At 38.6% G+C, this 19,622-nt stretch overlaps 1 protein-coding gene across 1 annotated transcript in view; it reads left to right on the top strand.

The window, feature by feature from the left end:
• Positions 1–19,622, top strand: part of MAP7 (microtubule associated protein 7) — a 102,194-nt gene that overhangs the window by 52,939 nt on the left and 29,633 nt on the right. The window contains 4 exon segments of the mRNA XM_070733592.1: positions 4,931–5,032; positions 9,311–9,376; positions 12,791–12,954; positions 15,197–15,314. Of these exon segments, the coding sequence (XP_070589693.1) occupies positions 4,931–5,032; positions 9,311–9,376; positions 12,791–12,954; positions 15,197–15,314 (450 nt within the window).

Here is a 19,622-nt window from a genome sequence, read left to right as displayed (position 1 = left end):
TTTGATTTGATTTGATTTGATTTCCGCCCCTCTCCGCCCTCCCTAGGTTCCAGTGAAGCCTCTGGAGCCTGGAGAGGGTGAAAAATGGGCGTACTGGGCCCACCAGAAGCCTGGAAATGGTGTCATGCGTGTATGCATGGGGGAAGAGCAGCATGGGAAGTCGCATACCCATGTGCAGGGGCATGTGGCACATAGGGAGCATTACATTATGGGTGTAGGCACACATGTGGGCAAAAGCAAAAGCATGGGCACTTTTGACAGCCGAGGGAAAAGAGATCATCATCACTGATGATCACAGCACCTTTACAATATCCTGTTTATGCTGAATGCTTAATGTTAAACCTGAAATCAGGAAAACAATATAATACCGGTAGTCCTTCCTTAGTGATGGACTAAGTTAAGATGATCTCCTACCCCCAAAAGGCTACATATGTCCATACTTCCGGCAGTTGTACCCACCCTTTTGGTCCCATGACCACAATTTGGGCATAGTTCCTGGAGCACCTTCACAAGCAATTTTTGACTTTGTGGCTGATTTCCAGCAAATAACTCCCAAAGGAATACAAGGATTCACATAAGAATCATGCTTAATTAAATGTTGTCAAAGAAATGTTGTGAAATTAGATCTGGTCAGATAGATGCCTTGACTTACGACCATCATGACTTACAAGGCAAATTGCATTGAAGTCATAAATCAAAGACTACCAGTATAATATTAGGGGGCTCAGTAGCAAATCTTTTGCAAGAACTACATCGATAGCACTTTCTCCAATATTTTGGCTAACGTACGCTAGGAGGCTGCACAGAATTCCCATATCACTTAATTGCCTTAGGTATGCTTGAATGGAACCTAGTAATATAAACATGTGTTTATTTTAAAAACAACAACAACTACTGTATAGACCTTATTCAGTATAGAATGATTCTCAAATCTTTTTACGAAGCAGCATGGTTTGCTAATGTAATGGCCATTGGAGTGGATTGCGGTACTTTAAGTAAGATTGCCATATGTAACGTGCCAATTTTTTAACCTTTGATCATGCCAATAAAGAATCATGGGAACTACGGTGCAATTAAAATACATTGTAAGAATGGGAAAGGCTATTATTGTGATATGTTTGTAGTGGTACCATCCATTCCAATATACTTTGAATGCAGCAATGCTTAATGTTTCTCTAGAACAGTGATGGCAAAACTATGGCATGGGTGCCACAGGTGGCACACGGAGCCATATCTGCTGGCACATGAGCTGTTGCCCTACCTCAGCTCCAACATGCATGTGTGTGTTGGCCAGCTGATTTTTGGCTCATCCAGAGGCTCTGGGAGGCTTCCAGGGAGCTTTTGGCAGGATGGGGAAGGCGTTTTTACCTGGAGCCTCAGGAGCCTGAGGTGGGCAAAACACAAGCCTACTGGGCCCGACAGAAGTTGGGAAACAGGCTGTTTCCAGCCTCCAGAGGGCCTCCATGGGGCAGGGGAAGCTGTTTCCGCTCTCCCCAGGCATTGAATTATGGGTTTGGGCACTTACGCATGCACACTATGTGCACGCTATTTGCCACCTGAGGAAAACATCAGGTTCTCAAATGTTTTGGTTCTAGGATCCTTGATATTCTTAATAATTATTGAAGGCCCCAAAAAGCTTTAGGCTAAGTAGGTTGCACTTTTGTAGTCCTCAATTTACAACAGTTCATTTAATGACCATTCAAAATTACAATATCACTGGGGGGGGGGAAAGACTTATGACTGTTTTTCACACTTCGACTGTTCTAGCATCCCATGGTCACTTGAGTTACCTTCAGATGCTTGACAACTCACTCACATTTATGACGGTTGCAGTGTACCAGAGTCATGGGATCACCTTTTGTGATCTTCTAGCAAGCAAAGTCAATAAGGGAAACCAGACTCACTTAACAACCGTGTTACTATTCAAACAGCTGCAGTGACTCATTTACAACAAATCTGGCAAGAAAAGTCATAAAATTTCTCACTTAGGAATATAAATCTTGGGCTCAATTGTGGTCAGAAATGGAGGACCATCTGTTTCCTGTATCAGAAATTAAGACTATGTTATTTAAAAATATTTATTCAACTTTGCAGACCCACCCAAAGACCGCTTAGGGGTCCTCAGGTCATGCTTTGAGAACAGCTGCCTGAGAATATCTTTAGATATGTTTTACATTAGACCCCCTAATTCCATAGAGGCTATTTTTCTGTTGCACCCAAAAGGCTGACTTCAATGCTAGATTATGTGTTTACTGAAACTCTGACACCTGCTCCCAGACAAGAGAAGGCTAGTTATTTTTTTTAGCAGATGCAGCTCATCTGTTTTCATTTATACAACTAGTGATTTCCCCAGAGTGTTGTTGAACTGCAGTTCCTCCACTTTTCTGTGCCACTGGCCATGTGACTAGGATTGCTAGAAACTACAGTCCAGATTTATTTATTTATTTATTTAGAAACATAGAATATTGATAGCAGAAAAAGACCTCATGGTCCATCTAGTCTGCCCTTATACTATTTCCTGTATTTTATCTTAGGATAGATATACTGTATGTTTATCCCAGGTATGTTTAAATTCAGTTACTGTGAATTTACCAACCATGTCTGCTGGAAGTATGTTCTAAGTATCTACTACTCCTTCAGTAAAATAATATTTTCTCACTTTGCTTCTGATCTTTCCCCCAACTAACCTCAGATTGTGCTCCCATGTTCTTGTATTCACTTTCCTATTAAAAACACTTCCCACCTGAACCTTATTTAACCCTTTAACATATTTAAATGTTTCGATCATGTCCCCTCTTTCCCTTATGGCCTCCACACTATACAGATTGAGTTCATTAAGTCTTTCCTGATAAGTGTTATGCTTAAGACCTTCTACCATTTTTGTAGCCCCTCTTTGGACCCGTTCAATTGGATCAATATCTTTTCGTAGGTGAGGTCTCCAGAACTGAACGCAGTATTCCAAAGATGGTCTCACCAGCGCTCTATACAGCATGATCACAATATTCCTGCTTGTTATAGTTCTAGCTATGCAGCCAAGCATTCTACTTGCTTCCCCTACTGCCTGACTGCACTGTTCACCCATTTTGAGACTGTCAGAAATCACTACCCCATAATCCTTCTCTTCTGAAGTTATTTGTTTGTTTGTTTGTTTGTTTAGATTTCTATGCCACCCTTCTCCTTAGACTCAGGGAGGCTCACAACAAAGATTATTATTATTATTATTATTATTATTATTATTATTATTATTATTATTATTATTTAGATTTGTATGCTGCCCCTCTCCATAGACTCGGGGCGGCATACAAATTAATGCAATGCATGTAAGAAATCTAAATTAAAATACACTTTCAAAACCCCAATACTTAAAATTAATCAATCACATTCATCCCATCATATATTACATGCACTATACATTATCTAGTACACCATCTCTCAGTTTTGGCAACTATAAGACGTAGGGATTTTCACACATTTTAAAAATTACAATACCAAGATGGAGGAATGCTAAATGCTAGAAAGATGTATATTGCCTTCTGTGCTTTACCCTAATTCATGTACAGATAGTCCTTGACTTACAACCATTTGTTTAACAATTGTTCACAGCTACACTGGTCCAGGGGAAGTTTCCTCTTATCTGCCTATCAGGGGGCTGTTTGCACATCCTGATGATAGGAACCCATCGCCACTCTGGCCTCGGAAAACAATGATTTGCGACTTAAGACCCTCTCATTACTACCCCACAATCATACAATCACAGTTTGGATGTGGCAGCTGGCTCACATATATGCCTGGTTGCAGTCAGACAATTCCAATAAGCAATGTTCCCAGCCAGTTTCCGACAAAAAAAAATTTTGTTTAACAAATACATAATTTGCTTCATAAGCACGTAAGTGATTCGCTTAACAACTGCAGCAAAAGTAATCGTAAAATTGGGTCTAATCATATGGTGACTTATTTTATGACTTCACCCGCTCACGAGAGAAATTCTGGTCCCAAATGTGGTTCTAAGTTGAAAATTACGTATACATGAATGGTTGGCATTGATTACTGTATGTTTCGGAGTATAAGATGCACCTTTTCCGCCCTAAAAGAGGCTGAAAATTTGGGTGCATCTTACTTATTCATTCATTCATTCATTCATTCATTCATTCATTCAATTTTTATGCCGCCCTTCTGCTTAGACTCAGGGTGGCTTACAACATGTTAGCAATAGCACTTTTTAACAGAGCCAGCATATTGCCCCCACAATCCGGGTCCTCATTTTACCCACCTCGGAAGGATGGAAGGCTGAGTCAACCTTGAGCCTGTGATGAGATTTGAACCGCTGACCTATAGATCTACAGTCAGCTTCAGTGGCCTGCAGTAGAGCACTCTGCCTGCTGCGCCACCCCGGCTCTTATTCTTATACTCTGAATGTAGCTTTTACTAAGCTTTTTTTAGTCCTAACCAGGTGCTAATGAGTGAAGCAATCCTATGCTTTGCTAGCTAAGCAATCTTCCTTTTCCCTGCTTCTTTTATTGCTGCTCCCTCCAAAAATCAGCTCAGCCTTTTTTCAGCCTTAACAAGGTGCTAACAAGCAATCTTCTATGCTTTGCTAGCCAAGCAATCTTCCCTTTGCCTGATTTTCTTATTGGTTCTCTATGAAGAGAGAAAGAAGTGAAGTGTTTAGAAACTTTATCCCCAAGCAGGAGATAAAAAGCCAGCACATGGGCTCAAAACTATTTGTGCTGAAGCTGACCAGACTAAGGATTAGTCAGATGAACACCTGGTAGACAGATTATTTTTTCCCTAATTTCCTCCTCCAAAACTAAGGTGCATTTTATACTCTGCTGCGTCTTATACTCCGAAAAATACGGTATTTTAGGAAGAAGAAAAAAATAGAGATTGTAATGACATGGCTAATTATTTTTCTTTTCTCTCTTCATTTTAGTATCTGAAAACTCTAAAGTACCAGATAAAAAAGCTGTCTCATCCAGCCGGCCTTCTTCTGCCCTTTTAGGACAGTGCACTAATCCTGCAGGAGCCAAGACAGGTATTATAATAATTTAACTCTTCCCAGTGTTTTCCTTGTTCTGAAATGTGACAGGTTAATACAGTAAATAGGGTCGATAGATAACTTCCGTTTGAAATACTGCAGCATTTTCTTTGCCCTGCAACTGTTTTCGTGGTTGTTATTGAATTGATGATTTGATAAAGAAAAGGAAAAGCTAAGTGCCTGCCTCACTCATTTATTTATTTATTTATTAGATTTGTATGCCGCCCCTGTCCGTAGACTCGGGGCGGCTCACAACAACAATAGAAAACAGTTCATAACAAATCTAATAATTTTAACGATTAAAAAAGAAAACATTAAAATCCCCGTTATTAAAACATACATACACACAGACATACCATACTTAAATTGTATAGGCCCGGGGGAGATGATTCAATTCCCCCATGCCTGACGGCAAAGGTGGGTTTTAAGGAGTTTATGAAAGGCAGGGAGGGTGGGGGCAGTTCTAATCTCCGGGGGGAGCTGGTTCCAGAGGGTCGGGGCTGCCACAGAGAAGGCTCTTCCCCTGGGGCCCGCCAAACGACATTGTTTAGTCGACGGGACCTGGAGAAGGCCAACTCTATGGGACCTAATCGGTCGCTGGGATTCATGCGGCAGAAGGTGGTCCCGGAGATATTCTGGTCCGATGCCATGAAGGGCTTTATAGGTCATAACCAACACTTTGAATTGTGACCGGAAATTGATTGGCAACCAATGCAGACTGCGGAGTGTTGGTGTAACATGGGCATACCTAGGGCAGCCCATTCTGCACGATCTGAAGTTTCTGAACACTTTTCAAAGGTAGCCCCATGTAGAGAGCATTACAGTAGTCGAATCTCGAGGTGATGAGGGCATGAGTGACTGTGAGCAGTGAGTCCCGGTCCAGGTAGGGCCGCAACTGGTGCACCAGGCGAACCTGGGCAAACGTCCCCCTTTGTGTGTCCCTGCAAAAAAACTGTTGCATGTGCTAGCAGCTATGGCTGTAGAAATAAAAATACAATGGCCTGTGATTTCTGAAAAATAATGTATTCAGAAACCAGTGTTTTTGGAGAAAATAATTCATAGAGGGAAAAGTGAATACATATTGTTTTATTTTGGTGTAAGAAGTAATTCTTAAAGAGTTATAGGTGTTCCTTAATTTACCATTCATTTTTGACCATTCAAAGTTACAACAGCACTTACAGCCATCATGAAGAGCTGGTGATTATTTATTTACTTATTTATTGGATTTGTATGCTGCCCCTCTGCGTCGACTCAGGGCAGCTAACAACAGTGATAAAAACAGCATGTAACAATCCAATACTAAAACAACTAAAAAACCCTTACTTATAAAACCAAACATACATACAAACATACCATGCATAAATTGTAGCGGCCTAGGGGGAACGAATATCTCAGTTCCCCCCATTAGAATGCAGTACTGCAGGCTACTTCTGCTGACTGCCCACATCCAGCAGTTCGGCCCTGACTGGTTCAAGGTTGTCTCAGCCTTCTATCTTTTTGAAGTTGGTAAAATGAGGACCCAAGATGTTGGGAGCAATATGCCGATTCTGTAAACCACTTAGAGTGATCTGTAAAGCACTTTGAAGCCCTTCATGGCATCGGACCAGAATATCTCCAGGACCGCCTTCTGCCGCATGAATCCCAGTGACCAGTTAGGTCTCACAGAGTTGGCCTTCTCTGGGTCCCATCAACTAAACAATGTGATTTGGCAGGACCCAAGGGAAGAGCCTTCTCTGTGGCGGCCCTGACCCTTTGGAACCAACTTCCCCCCAGATATCAGAGTTGCCCCCACCCTCCTTGACTTTCGTAAACTCCTTAAAACCCACCTTTGTATGGGGGGATTGAGACTTTCCCTTCCCCCTAGGCTGATAAAATTTATGCATGGTATGTCTGTATGTATGATTGGTTTCTTAAATTGGGGTTTTTAAATTAACTTAAATATTAGATTTGTTTACATTGTATTATTGTTGTTGTTAGCCGCCCCGAGTCTACGGAGAGGGGCGGCATACAAATCTAATAAATAAATAAATAAATAAATAAATATGGATAGTGCTATTGCTATTACATCCACAAATTTCACATGATAAAAATTTGGACACTTGGCAACCAGCATAAGCTTTATGATGGATGCAAAAGCCTGGGATCACATTATCACTATTTGCAATCTTCTCATCTGGTTTCTCACAAGCAAAGTCATCTGGATTTTCTTAATGATTGTGCGATTCACTTAAATAACTGCAATGATTTGCTTTAAAATCCCTGACAAAAACAGGTGGCAAAATTGGAACTTAACCACCTTGCTTGGTAGTGAAAATGCTGGTCCCAGTTGCGGCTGTAGGATTCTACAGTATGTTTGTTCTGAATTAACTTTAATGCAAGCCACTTAACAAGCCCTCCCTCAGAGGTTTCCCCAGTGTGACCAGACTGGGGTTCATACCACTGAAAGAGTCTCAATATTGCTGGACAGAGAACACTACGGAGTACTTCCAGACTGTTCTGTCTGGGTGCCCCCAGACTTCAACACCAAATGAAAAAAGCAGCCAGACACGCTGGTAAAAGCAAAGGCACTTTATAGTTGGAAAAACAAACACAGAGAAAAACCTGTTCTTCCCAACAGACAGGCTATGAGGCTTCACAGCAGAGTCATGACGGCCAGACAATACAGCAGACTTCTTGCTGGCACACACACCACTGTAGAGAATAAGACCCACGTCTTTCCCCCCAAGGTTTCAGCCTTCAGGGCCACAAGCCTGAGTCAGAAACGCCAAAGATCACAGCCAGGTCCCAGGACTCCCAAAGATAATACTCCACAATACAGGAAGGGTGGGTCTGCCTTTTCAGCCTTTCTGGGAAGAACCACACCCAAACTCAGCTGTTGCCTATTTAGGGCTGGAAATACCTGGCTAATTGTCCCCTTCGTTGTGCTGCTCTTCTCTGCCTGAGATCGATGATGGCTTGTGCATTTTCATCCAAGGACTCCAGGCTGCTTGCTGGGGAGAGCTCCACCCCGGGGGACTCAGGCTGTTCTCCCTCTCCCTCGGCCTGATATTCCTCCTCCCCGTCTGCCTGGGCCTCCTCCTCCTCCTGTTCCTCATCCTCCCCCTCTGAGCATGGAGCCGGCAGAGGTTCAGCCGTTCCCTGAGGAGCCTCAGACGGAATCACAACACAGACGAAGCTTTTAATATGAAATTGCTTTGCCTCATCCACTTATTTTGAGAATTTAAAATCAGGGGTCTCCAACCTTGGCAACGTTAAGACTTGTAGACTTCAACTCCCAGAATTCTGGGAGTTGAAGTTCACAAGTCTTAACGTTGCCAAGGTTGGAGATCCCTGTTTTAAATGACCTTGTCAAACATGTAAAACAGGTGTCAAACTCGATTTCATTGAGGGCTGAATGAGATTGTGTTTGATCTTGCGTGGCTGGGGTGGGCTGGGCCAAGGTGGGCATGGCCAGCTTGGTGTCACTCATGTTGGGATTGCCTGTTGGGGCCCAAGCACACCGCCAGCAAAAAGGGGCTCCTGAGCTCTGGTTTTGGCTGCGAAGACCTGGAATCCTCCGCCAGCAAAAATAGAGCTCTGTGGTCTGGTCCTTTATTGTTTCCAGTACAGCCCCATGGGCCAGATCTAAGCACTCTGTGGGCCAGATCCGGCCCCTGTGCCTTGAATTTGACACCCCAATGTAAACTATTCCCATTATTATCTCTCATTATTTTTTCCACTATATTTTTTCTGCCCAAGAAAAATAAAAGGACATTATTGGGGGGGGGGGGGATATGGGATAGCAACCCAATAACTTTTGATTATTAATATTTGGAAGCATTGAAGATTTCAGGGCGAAATCTAGAAATCTTCAATAATATAGAAATGTTCATGTTCCCAGGTATTTATTTTTACTGTAAGTTTTCTAGCTGATTTGTGTAATATAGCTGATAATGTATATCCTAAATAACAATGGTTTAAACCAGTCTGCTGCTTCCCAGATGTGTGAAAAATATAATTCCAAATTCCCCAACTAAGCTCTTGAATATGGTGTGTGGGGGAGGAGGAAAGACTTCATAAGTTGTTAAATAAATACTCTCCTTTTAATTTTGTGACGAAATAAATTCTGAATTGGTTTTAGAATCCTGCATTGTTTAACATGACTTCTCAAGAATAGATTTCTATGGATTGATGCTTAGAAGTAGGTTCTGTAGCATTCAGGAACAGCTGCCACTCGTGTAAGATGAATAGATTTGGAGCCTAAATCTTACATTGTTTTCACTAATTGTATACCAGCACTAAAAGTTGATGAAAGACAACGACTGGCCAGAGAACGAAGAGTAGAACAGGAAAAGATTTTAGGTAAGTCATACTTACTAATAAATTAAATAAATTTCCTTGTTGATGGGTTGTTATAGCACAATATTACTGTCCTTTGGATTGTATCACTCCTGGCATTATGCACATATCTGAGTTTGATCTAAATTGACATATGCTTTGGAATTAACAATCTCTTGATTGGTTTCTAAGAGCTGTTTAGAATATTCATGTGAAAGAATTGAGATCCAAACTAGTTATAGTTCAGAGGAACATAGACATTTAGGAAAGATACTTAGACAATATGTGTCTTAAGAAGCAGAATATTAGCTTAATAAAAATTAATAAATTTCAGGGGTGGGGGGGTTCAGTTTGAATTCTCCAGTTATAGAATATCTTCTCAGGATAATTCTAGGTGACCATTTTTTTTACTTTATTTCTTTTCATTATATGCTATATTACTTACTTAAAAGTGATGCATTGTCTTAGAATGTCTTTTTTGATAAAACATTAAATGAATTTTTAAAAATCTGAATTGTATTTTTTAAAATTGTATTTTAGTTTATTAAATTATGTTTGGGGTTGGTTTTTAACCTTTAGTATTTATTTTTTAGTTGCTTATCCTGATTTTTTTTTCATTTACAACTCAAGATGGCAAATATACCAATGGCTTTTTATTCTTTTATTTTCTCCTAATAATATTGAAGTGAGTTGGGCTGAGAGATAGTGAGTGACCCAAAGTCACCCAGCTGGTTTTTCATGCCTAAAGTCGGACTTGAACTCAATTTCTTGGTTTCTAGGCCAACACCTTAACCACTATAACAAACTGGTACTAATTTAATGGATTATATCATTCTATAATTATTTAATGGATTTTAGTCATAGTATCATGCATCTGTTCATTTATTTCATGATTGTTTATTTGAAATATTTAAAAACCCCTGTAATACATCTCCAGGCTATGCTCAATGCCAAATATACATTCAATAAAATACAGTAATAACATATATTTTTACAAGGGCTGTAATTATCATGGCAACTGATTTTAAAGATGCATTGCAATGTCTTTAACATATGGTTGAACTATGATCTACAATTGCAACTGAAATCAAAATTCTAATTTCTCACACAGTCATCCAGATGTTCTGACCGAATTTGGCATTTTTACCCACCTATCGAGTCCTTCCCAAGGATGTGAGATAGGCAGATGTTGATGTTTGATGGCATTAGGTATTGTTGCAGGATGTAAGCTGTTCTGAGGAAAGCTGCCTTTTGCAATTGACCAATGGTAATTTTTGTCAATGCCAGTGATGCTCAAGTAGTGTGCCAGTTGTTTGCGGACTTCACCCAGGGCAACTATTACTAAGAGTATTACTTTCATTTTCTTTTGTCATTTTATTTCTATTTGCAAATCTTTGTATTTTGTTATCATCTCCTCTCCTCTCCTCTTTTCTTCTCTTCTCCTGTCTCTAGATACTGCCATGTGCACCATCCAAACTTTTTTGCCTTTCTTATTGACATTCGTTAAGTCTGGGATGTTATGTGACAGATGCTTGATGGTTTGAATTCTAAAGTCCCAGAGCATTTTAGTTCTTTATTTTCAATTACTTTCTGTGTTTTATGGTCCCAACAGTTCCTGATTGCAGGGAAATGGTACAGTATTTCTTGCAGATCTTCCAGGATACAATTGTTGTAGTCAGTCTGTGTGATCCTACATCAGTTAACCAAGTAATCCACTGTTTCTTCAGCTTCTTTGCAGAGGCAGGACTTGCTGTCTGTTGCTGTTTTTTTCCATTCTGGTTTTGTATGCATTTGTTCTGAAGGCTCTATGTCTCTTTCTTCAACTTTCCTGCTCTTAGCAATTTCCAGGTCTTGTTATTATTTATATACTTTGATCGTAATTTTTAAGGTCTGGATATGTAATACTTTGTCTTCCCATGTCTTTTTTCTTTTCTTCATTTGGTCTTTCCTCTAGATCAGTTTGGTTTCTTCCTTGTATACTAATTTCAGTCCATTTTCTTCGCTGATCTTCAAATATTTTTCCATTGCCCCTTTTTCTTCTTCAGCTGTCCACATCCACCTATTTTCCTTGGCAAATAAAGTCTGTCAATGTCACTGTGAGGATTCAAGGCATGAGTCTGTCTTTCCTTCCTTCCTTCCTTCCTTCCTTCTTTCGTTCTTTCTTTCTTTTTCTGATCCAGGGCTTTTATCTCTTCTTGAATCTAGTAGACTATTCCATCTATACATCTCATGACTGGAATTGCCCTGGTGATATTTCCTCCACTGAGTTTGGACTTTAAGATCTTCACTCTCTTTTAGCTATTTTTTTAAAAAAACTTCAGTGTGTTTCAGACTGTCATCTTGAAGGTCGCCCAGGTATACTTACCGTACTTGTCCTTCCATTGAGGACCTGTATACTGCACGAGTCAAAAAGAGGGCGGGGAAAATATTTACTGACCCCTCACATCCTGGACACAAACTGTTTCAACTCCTACCCTCAAAACGTCGCTACAGAGCACTGCACACCAAGACAACTAGACACAAGAACAGTTTTTTTCCGAACGCCATCACTCTACTAAACAAATAATTCCCTCAACACTGTCAGACTTTCTACTAAATCTGCACTTCTATTCTACTAGTTTTTCTTATCATTTCTATCACCCATTTCCTCCCATATTGACTGTATGACTGTAACTTGTTGCTTACATCCTAAGATTTTTATTAATATTGCTTCTTCGTTGCTTGTTTGACCCCTATGACAATCATTAAGTGTTGTACCACATGATTCTTGACAAATGTATATTTTATTTTATGTACGCTGAGAGCATATGCACCAAGACAAATTCCTTGTGTGTCCAATCACACTTGGCCAATAAAATTCTATTCTATTCTATTCTATTCTATTCTATTCTATTCTTTTACCCATAAATGAAGCTTTGACCCATTGAAATCCATATTTATTGATATATATATGCCATTTTTCAATATAGAAATTATAGATGAGTAATATTTCTACTCCTGGTTAATACACAATGCAATTCTTGTGGTAGGATTTATAGCCAGATAAGGATATTCTGAATATAGTTCATGAGTTCTAGTCCTGCCTTAGGCATGGAAGTCAGCCAGTTCATTGTGAGTCAGTCATTTTCTTTCAGTCATATAAAAAAAAAAGAGCCACTTCCAAAAATGTTGGCATGAAGGCTGCATGGACTTGCACAGGTAATTGACAGGAGTCGGAACTGACTCGAAGGTGAAAAACCTCCTACCTACTTTTTGCTTGCTGATAAGGTATTCCTTTCAAGAAGCATTGTGAGGATTCTTGCTGAAATGGTAATTGATAATGCTGTAATACCAGAATGCTATGAACGTCTTTAATCATAGGCAATTGATGGTTAAATATTCATGTCGTAGAAGAATACCCCTCAGAATGTGTGAAAATTTCCTTTTATACTCTTTTAGCAGCGAGAGAAGCTGCTTGGCTAGAAAAAGAGGTGAGAGCAAGGCAACATTATGAAAAACATCTGGAGGAACGTAAAAAGAAATTAGAAGAGCAGAGGCTAAAAGAAGAAAGAAGGCGAGCTGCAGTAGAAGAAAAACGGAAGCAGCGAATAGAGGAGGACAAGGTAGGAGAAGTTCTATACAAGATCTTTGGGGCAATACGTTTCTATATGCAGCAGTGAAAACAGCAGATAGTGGGTTACAGTGAAAATTAGCCATGACATTCTCATATAATTCTGTCACTTACAAGTCTCCTTTTTTTAAACAGTGTATTTATATATTTTCACTTAATATACGCAAGTCTTAACTACGATTTAATATATAAGACTTAACTATAGTTCATAAAATCATAGACCAAAATGTCCTTCCTGTAAGTGACTACTTCACCTTCAACCGCAACAACACACGAGCAAGTAATAGATTGAAACTAAACGTCAATTGCTCTAAACTTGACTGTAGAAAGTACAACTTCAGCAATAGAGTAATCAATGCCTGAAATGCACAACCTGACTTTGTGGTTTCTACTCCTAACCCCAAAACTTTAAACCTTACATTATCTACAATTGACCTCTCCCCCTTTCTAAGAGTCCTGTTAGGGGCGTGCATAAGCCAGTGATGAGCTCCTACGGGAACGGTCAGTATGCACTGCCAGTAGAAATTTTTTGATTTTTTTTTCTTTTTTTTCCTTCTGGGCTCTGGGTATGTTTTTCCTATTGCAGTAAATGAGGTTGAATGTGTATAATTTTAGAAGAACTGTGCGTGCATGTGTATGTGTACATGCACATACAGTTTATACAGTAGAAATGTATATTTTTGTGTGCCTGTGTGTAATATTTATGTACACATATGGCATATATACATAGAATTAAATAGTATATTTTGGATGTTCAGTAATAGTAAAGAGATAGGGAAACTATCTCTTTGAAGTGAGAGAACCCTAAACCTAACCCAAACCCTTGCTATGAGTGATAACAAGTTGGCCACCTTTAAGCCAGTCACATGACCTTTAAGCCACCCCCCCCAGGTCACATGATCGTCAAGCCGCTCTACCTGGTCACATGGCCTGCAAGCCACACCCACAAAATAAGCCACACCCACAGTGTGGTAGTAAAATAATTATAGCCCTTCACTGGCATAAGTGCACCATTGTGCCTACCGTCCCTATCCTACTGTCCTATGGTCTTTTATCATTACTTTTTATCATTACTTTTCTAATGTTACGATTGAACAAATTACCATCCTATACTTGTTTAACAAATATATATAAATAAAATAAAATAAAATATAAAATAAAATAAATAAAATAAAATAAAATAAAACAATAAACTAAATAAAGTCGGGTGAAATCCTCTGAAGTCTGCTACCGGTTCACTTCATGTGTGTATTGCTTGTGCATACAGACCACAGACACTACCATGTTACGTGTTTTGTACCCATCAGAGTCTGCAAAGGTAAGTAGGACAGCGAGGGGAAGAATCATCTGTGCCATGTGATTTAGATTAGCTAGAAAGCAGGAAAGCTTTCTAGCTAATCTAATTCGTGCTGCCCAGCTGATCATTGCACAGCTGATCGTCATCTACACTGGTTCACCCAAACTGGTAGCATTTTTTTACTACCAGTTCACCTGATCCGGCAGCATTTTTTGCTAGCAGTTCAGGAGGACCAGTGCAAACCGGTAGTACTTCACCTCTGACATAAGTGCTTTGTGAACAGTGTATTGTCTGGATCAATTTGCTCACACAGTAATCCTTTCCCCACTCCTAATTTCTAGTATCTAACCATTTATAAAATAAGTCCCATGTTTAAAAATACTATGTATCTTCATTTTTATTTTATCTTTAATGTCAGTCCATTTCTGCATAGTCTCAATATTTTTTAAAATTATATCTTCTTCTCTCGGAGTTTCCTCATTGTTCCAATACTGTGCAAATACAATCCTTGCTGCTGTCAAAACGTGTAATATTAAATACAAATTCCCCTTTTCATGCTTTTCTGGTATGATACCTAACAAAATTATTTCTGGCTAATAGTCTATATGTAGCTTTAACATTTTTCCTAACCATGTGTGTATTTTTGTCCAATGTTTCTTTCCATCACGTGATAGTAAGTGCCCGGTGTCTGGTTACATTTCCAACGCTTGGCGGACATTATAGATCTTCTTCTTGAATGTTTCTCATTGCAGCTGTGTAGAAAAAGAGCAAGGACTGTGGCAGTAAAGACAGTGGAAATATAGGAATTCTCATTGGATTGCCTTAAGATCAACACATTTTATACAATTGATTGGATTGATCAGTTTAAGATTATTATAATGAATGAAATGAAGGCAATGTCACTTCAAGCCTGTGTAATCGTTTGCTAACTAATTAGGAACGCCATGAAGCCGTTGTACGCCGCACAATTGAGAGGAGCCAGAAACCAAAAGAAAAGCAAACCAGGTGGTCCTGGGGAAATACGCTTCATCGTAGCAGCAGCGTTAATAATGCAGGTAAAATTTGAGGCCAGGCATCTCACTCTGTCTCCTTATGGGTGTGTGTACTAATAGATACATGGGTTGTTTAACTGAAGACACCTCCTTTCATACTGAATTGCGTTTGTAGACTTTATTTGCATATGTCTCGAGATGTGTGGTGGCTCTTTCTTTTATGCTTAAATTTCCAGTATGAGAAACTGATTTAATATTTGTACATCTGAATGCTCCTTTCCAACTTCATTTGTATTCGTATTTGTATGTGTATTTATATTATTTGCTTTGTCTGTTTCTATGTGCTAGTAGTCTGTTTGTTTAAGCCAAGCTTTTAAAAATTATGAATTTAATTAGATATTTAGATAAGTAATGTGTTCTGATAAAGCAATGAAACTGATGACATATTTTGTTGTAGCTGCTAAAGCTTTTGCATAGGGAGGAAAATCCAGCGGTCAGCATTGCTTATTAATTAATATTTAAAGCTCTTGGGCAGATTTCTCTTTCCTCTAATGAACTTGGCTTGCAAGAGATTTCCCACCTCCCCCTTCCATTCAGTCCTATCTAATCCTTGGAGACCAGCTGGACAAGACCTACCAGTTTTTTAGGCAAGGTTTTCAGAAGTGGTTTGCCATTGCTTCCTTCCTAGGGCAGAGAGAAAGTGATTGACTCAAAATCAACCACCTGGCTTTGGGCCTAATGTAGGACAAGAACTCATAGACTCCTGGTTTCAAGGCCAACATTTTAATTATTATACAAAACTGGCTGTCTCTGAGAGTTTATCAGATATTGAATAAATAGTTAAATTGTGGCTCATTGATTCTGTATTTTCCTAATCATATTTTTAAATATATATATAATATAGTACGGTATTATAAATAATATATAACACAATAACTATATGTACAGTCTGGTGCAAATATAGATATATACTATTACCTGCAGCTTTCAAAATCATTAAGGAGGGATGTTTAAAACCTTGTGTGTACACTGCACCCCTCTGCTGTTCATTTCAAGCAATCATTATCTGTTCTCAGGTCTGTGTGTGAGTTTCAGGCTATTTTAATAAATAGGTGAGAGGTATATGTTGGTATCTGACTTCATTAAACTATAGGTAGCTTACTACACTGCTCAAAAAAATAAAGGGAACACTTAAACAACACAATATAACTTCGGTGAAATCAAACTGCCCACTTAGGAAGCAACACAGATTGACAATCAATTTTACATGCTGTTGTGCACATTCAACTTTGTACAGAACAAAGTATTCAAAGAGAATATTTCATTCGTTCAGATCTAAGATATGTTATTTGAGTGTTCCCTTTATTTTTTTTGAACCGTATATATTAAAAACAGGTAAGTGTCCTTACTATATTAAAAGCAATATGTAAGTGTCCTCTTCCATTGTAGTTGAATTCTGAGGGAACTTCATTACATAGGTCCTGCAAAAAAGGATACTGTTCATCTGTTACCTAAATGTCATAAAAGAAAAACCTAGAGGAATTCCTCTGTTTTCAACCAATCAGATCTTGGGGGATATATAACAGGTCTTCCCTCAGTTGATAGAGAAGGAGGATCTTATTATAGATAGACCTGTGCTATACAGAAATTATGATTCTATTAATATTTTATTCTCGTTATTTGAAAATGCACTAGCAGGCATTATTGCATTTATTATGGGACAAAAACATTGATTATTGCTCTTAAATCATAAGTAAAATTGTAAAGTCTCCTTTAAGACAAATTCAATTGTTCATTAGCAATTTCATGGACATCTCAATTCAGAGCTCTTTTGGCAAAAGTATGGAAGTAGCTGGCTATTGCTCTTTTTGAATTGCCTAGTCTAACTGAACACTTTACATTTTCTGACATTTCCCCCTATTCGAATACTAACTAGAGCATATATAGTATATACATACTAAAATAAGTTAGATACTGCTATAAGATCAAAATATTGTCTTTTTCATAACAATGTCCTACCTGTTATTTTTGCTTCTTTTTGTGTAACTTGACTACACCTTTTAAGTTTTTATTTACTTTTAAAAATCATTGTCTTGCATTCTGTCCTAGGTTATTTTGTTGACTCATCCTTCACCCTTGTCGATTTAGCAGGCTTGGAGTATCACTTCAAACCTCTGGGTGGTGCTAGAAAACTCGGTACATAAATCACTATGATATGTTGAATTCATCACAAGTAGTTATCTCCTCAAAAATAGGACCAGTACCTAATCCATCTTTTTGTAGACTGTGTGCATGTCTAACACTGCATAGACTAGAGCTGATAGATAGCCCTTGCTTTTTCCTCAAGTTGATCGAATTTATTACTGGGCGACTTAAAGAATGTGGCACAACTTCTCAAAATGCATTGTATAATTCGGAAGCAATGCTGCCTATTTAGAATATTTTTTAACCTTGAGAAACAACGTTTTCAGAAGTCTTTTGGATACAAGAAAAAAAACATTTTTGTTTTTCTATTACTTATTTTACTGTAGAGTTCTTTAAAATGTGTGTTTATTATTCTTGAAAACGATTAATGATTACATCTTCAGCATTATTTTGTATTTTTCAGTGGTGCAATTTGTCATTGCATCTAAAAGTGCACCAGCACTTTAAGAAAAGCAAAAACAATCCTGTCACAGGATTGCCCCATGTAACTATTTATTCTTCAAAAAGGTTCTCACTGGATATCATCCAGGAACCCTTCCCACGAAATAGTGCGAAAAAAATCAGGTGGCACATAAGACTTCTGGGAAATATTTGCATCAGCATCTTTCATAGCTCAACTCATGGTTTCCTTTCTTTGCTTTGAATCCCATTGTGTCATTATTCTCCATGGCCCTGTTATTTTTTTTTTTTTAAATAAATGTTTGCTTCGGAAGAAAATGGCTTTATGTTGTTTTGAAAAAGGAATAAAAGGATGTCCAATGACTCCTGGATCACATTGTTGTGTATCCATGCTGAAAACTTGATTCTCCTCTTAAAAAAAAAATAACCCAAAATCTCAAAGTCATCAAGTTGGAGAGGAAATAACATGGGGAAATTACATTGTGTGCAATGTGCGCTACAGTGGAAATCCTCGGTTGAAGGACATCATGCAGAAGATAAGGAACAGTTGAACGCTCCCCTACAAAGCTATCATGAATGAAGTTTTTCTTTTTTAAATGGTGAATTGGATTATATAACATTTATCCACATAACCATTCAGTGATGCAGCTGTTTCTCCATCTGACTGACATCCACCCGATGATTTCGGACAATAATTCTCAGAATTCCAAACTACTGTGGCTTAGTGTTTGTTCTCAGTTGTATTTGATCTGTGACCCCAAATATTTCCAGGCAGAATATTATTATTATTATTATTATTATTATTATTATTATTAATAATAATAATAATAATAATAATAATAATAATAATAATAATAATAATAATAATAATAATTAGATTTGTATGCCGCCCCTCTCCGTAGACTCGGGGCGGCTCACAGCAATGACAAAAACAATATACAATGACAAATCTAATAGTTAGAATCTAAAATAACAATAATACTTTTTAAAAAGTCTAAAAAACAAGAAAACCCAATATATAAAAAACATACATACAGTCATATCATACACAAGAAAAAACTACATAGGCAGGGGGAGATGTTTCAGTTCCCCCACGCTTGACGACAGAGGTGGGTTTTAAGGAGTTTATGAAAGGCAAGGAGGGTGGGGGCAGTTCTAATCTCTGGAGGGAGCTGATTCCACAGGGTCGGAGCCACCACAGAGAAGGCTCTTTCTCTGGGTCCCGCCAAAAAACATTGTTTAGTTGACGGGACCCGGAGGAGACCAACTCTGTGGGACCTAACCAGTTGCTGGGATTCGTGCGGCAGAAGGCTGCCTCATCCTTCCTGGAAGGCATGAGGATAGAGAAGGCTGCAGCCTGGGTTTCTAAGATGTCAGTTGTATTAAACATTGACATACTCTGAGGAAAACAATTTAAAAGCCCTTTCCACACCATGGCCTTTAAGGGAATTAACATCAACCTAAATAACCTATAACTGTGCTATTAAAAATCTGTAAAACAGTGAGATTTTTGAAAATGGAAATAGGCCTTGGCTGTAAGATTGCAGGCATGAGCTTTACAGAATTCCTGCCTATTGCACTTTAATAAAAAGTGCCTGGAAATAATCTCGCAAGAACTTCTTTAACTTGGAAAGTTCCTGACTTTGAAATTCCATGATTTTCTTTCTGTACCCACCTTGTTTCTACATCTTTTCCATCCGAACATACAAGGGCATGTAATACTGAGGGATTCTAGTACTGTACATAGGACTCTCTTACCAAATAGTT

This window comes from Erythrolamprus reginae, chromosome 1, assembly GCF_031021105.1.
Source record: "Erythrolamprus reginae isolate rEryReg1 chromosome 1, rEryReg1.hap1, whole genome shotgun sequence".
Classification (NCBI taxonomy): domain Eukaryota; kingdom Metazoa; phylum Chordata; class Lepidosauria; order Squamata; family Dipsadidae; genus Erythrolamprus; species Erythrolamprus reginae.
This window is presented reverse-complemented; position numbering and strand designations above follow the sequence as displayed.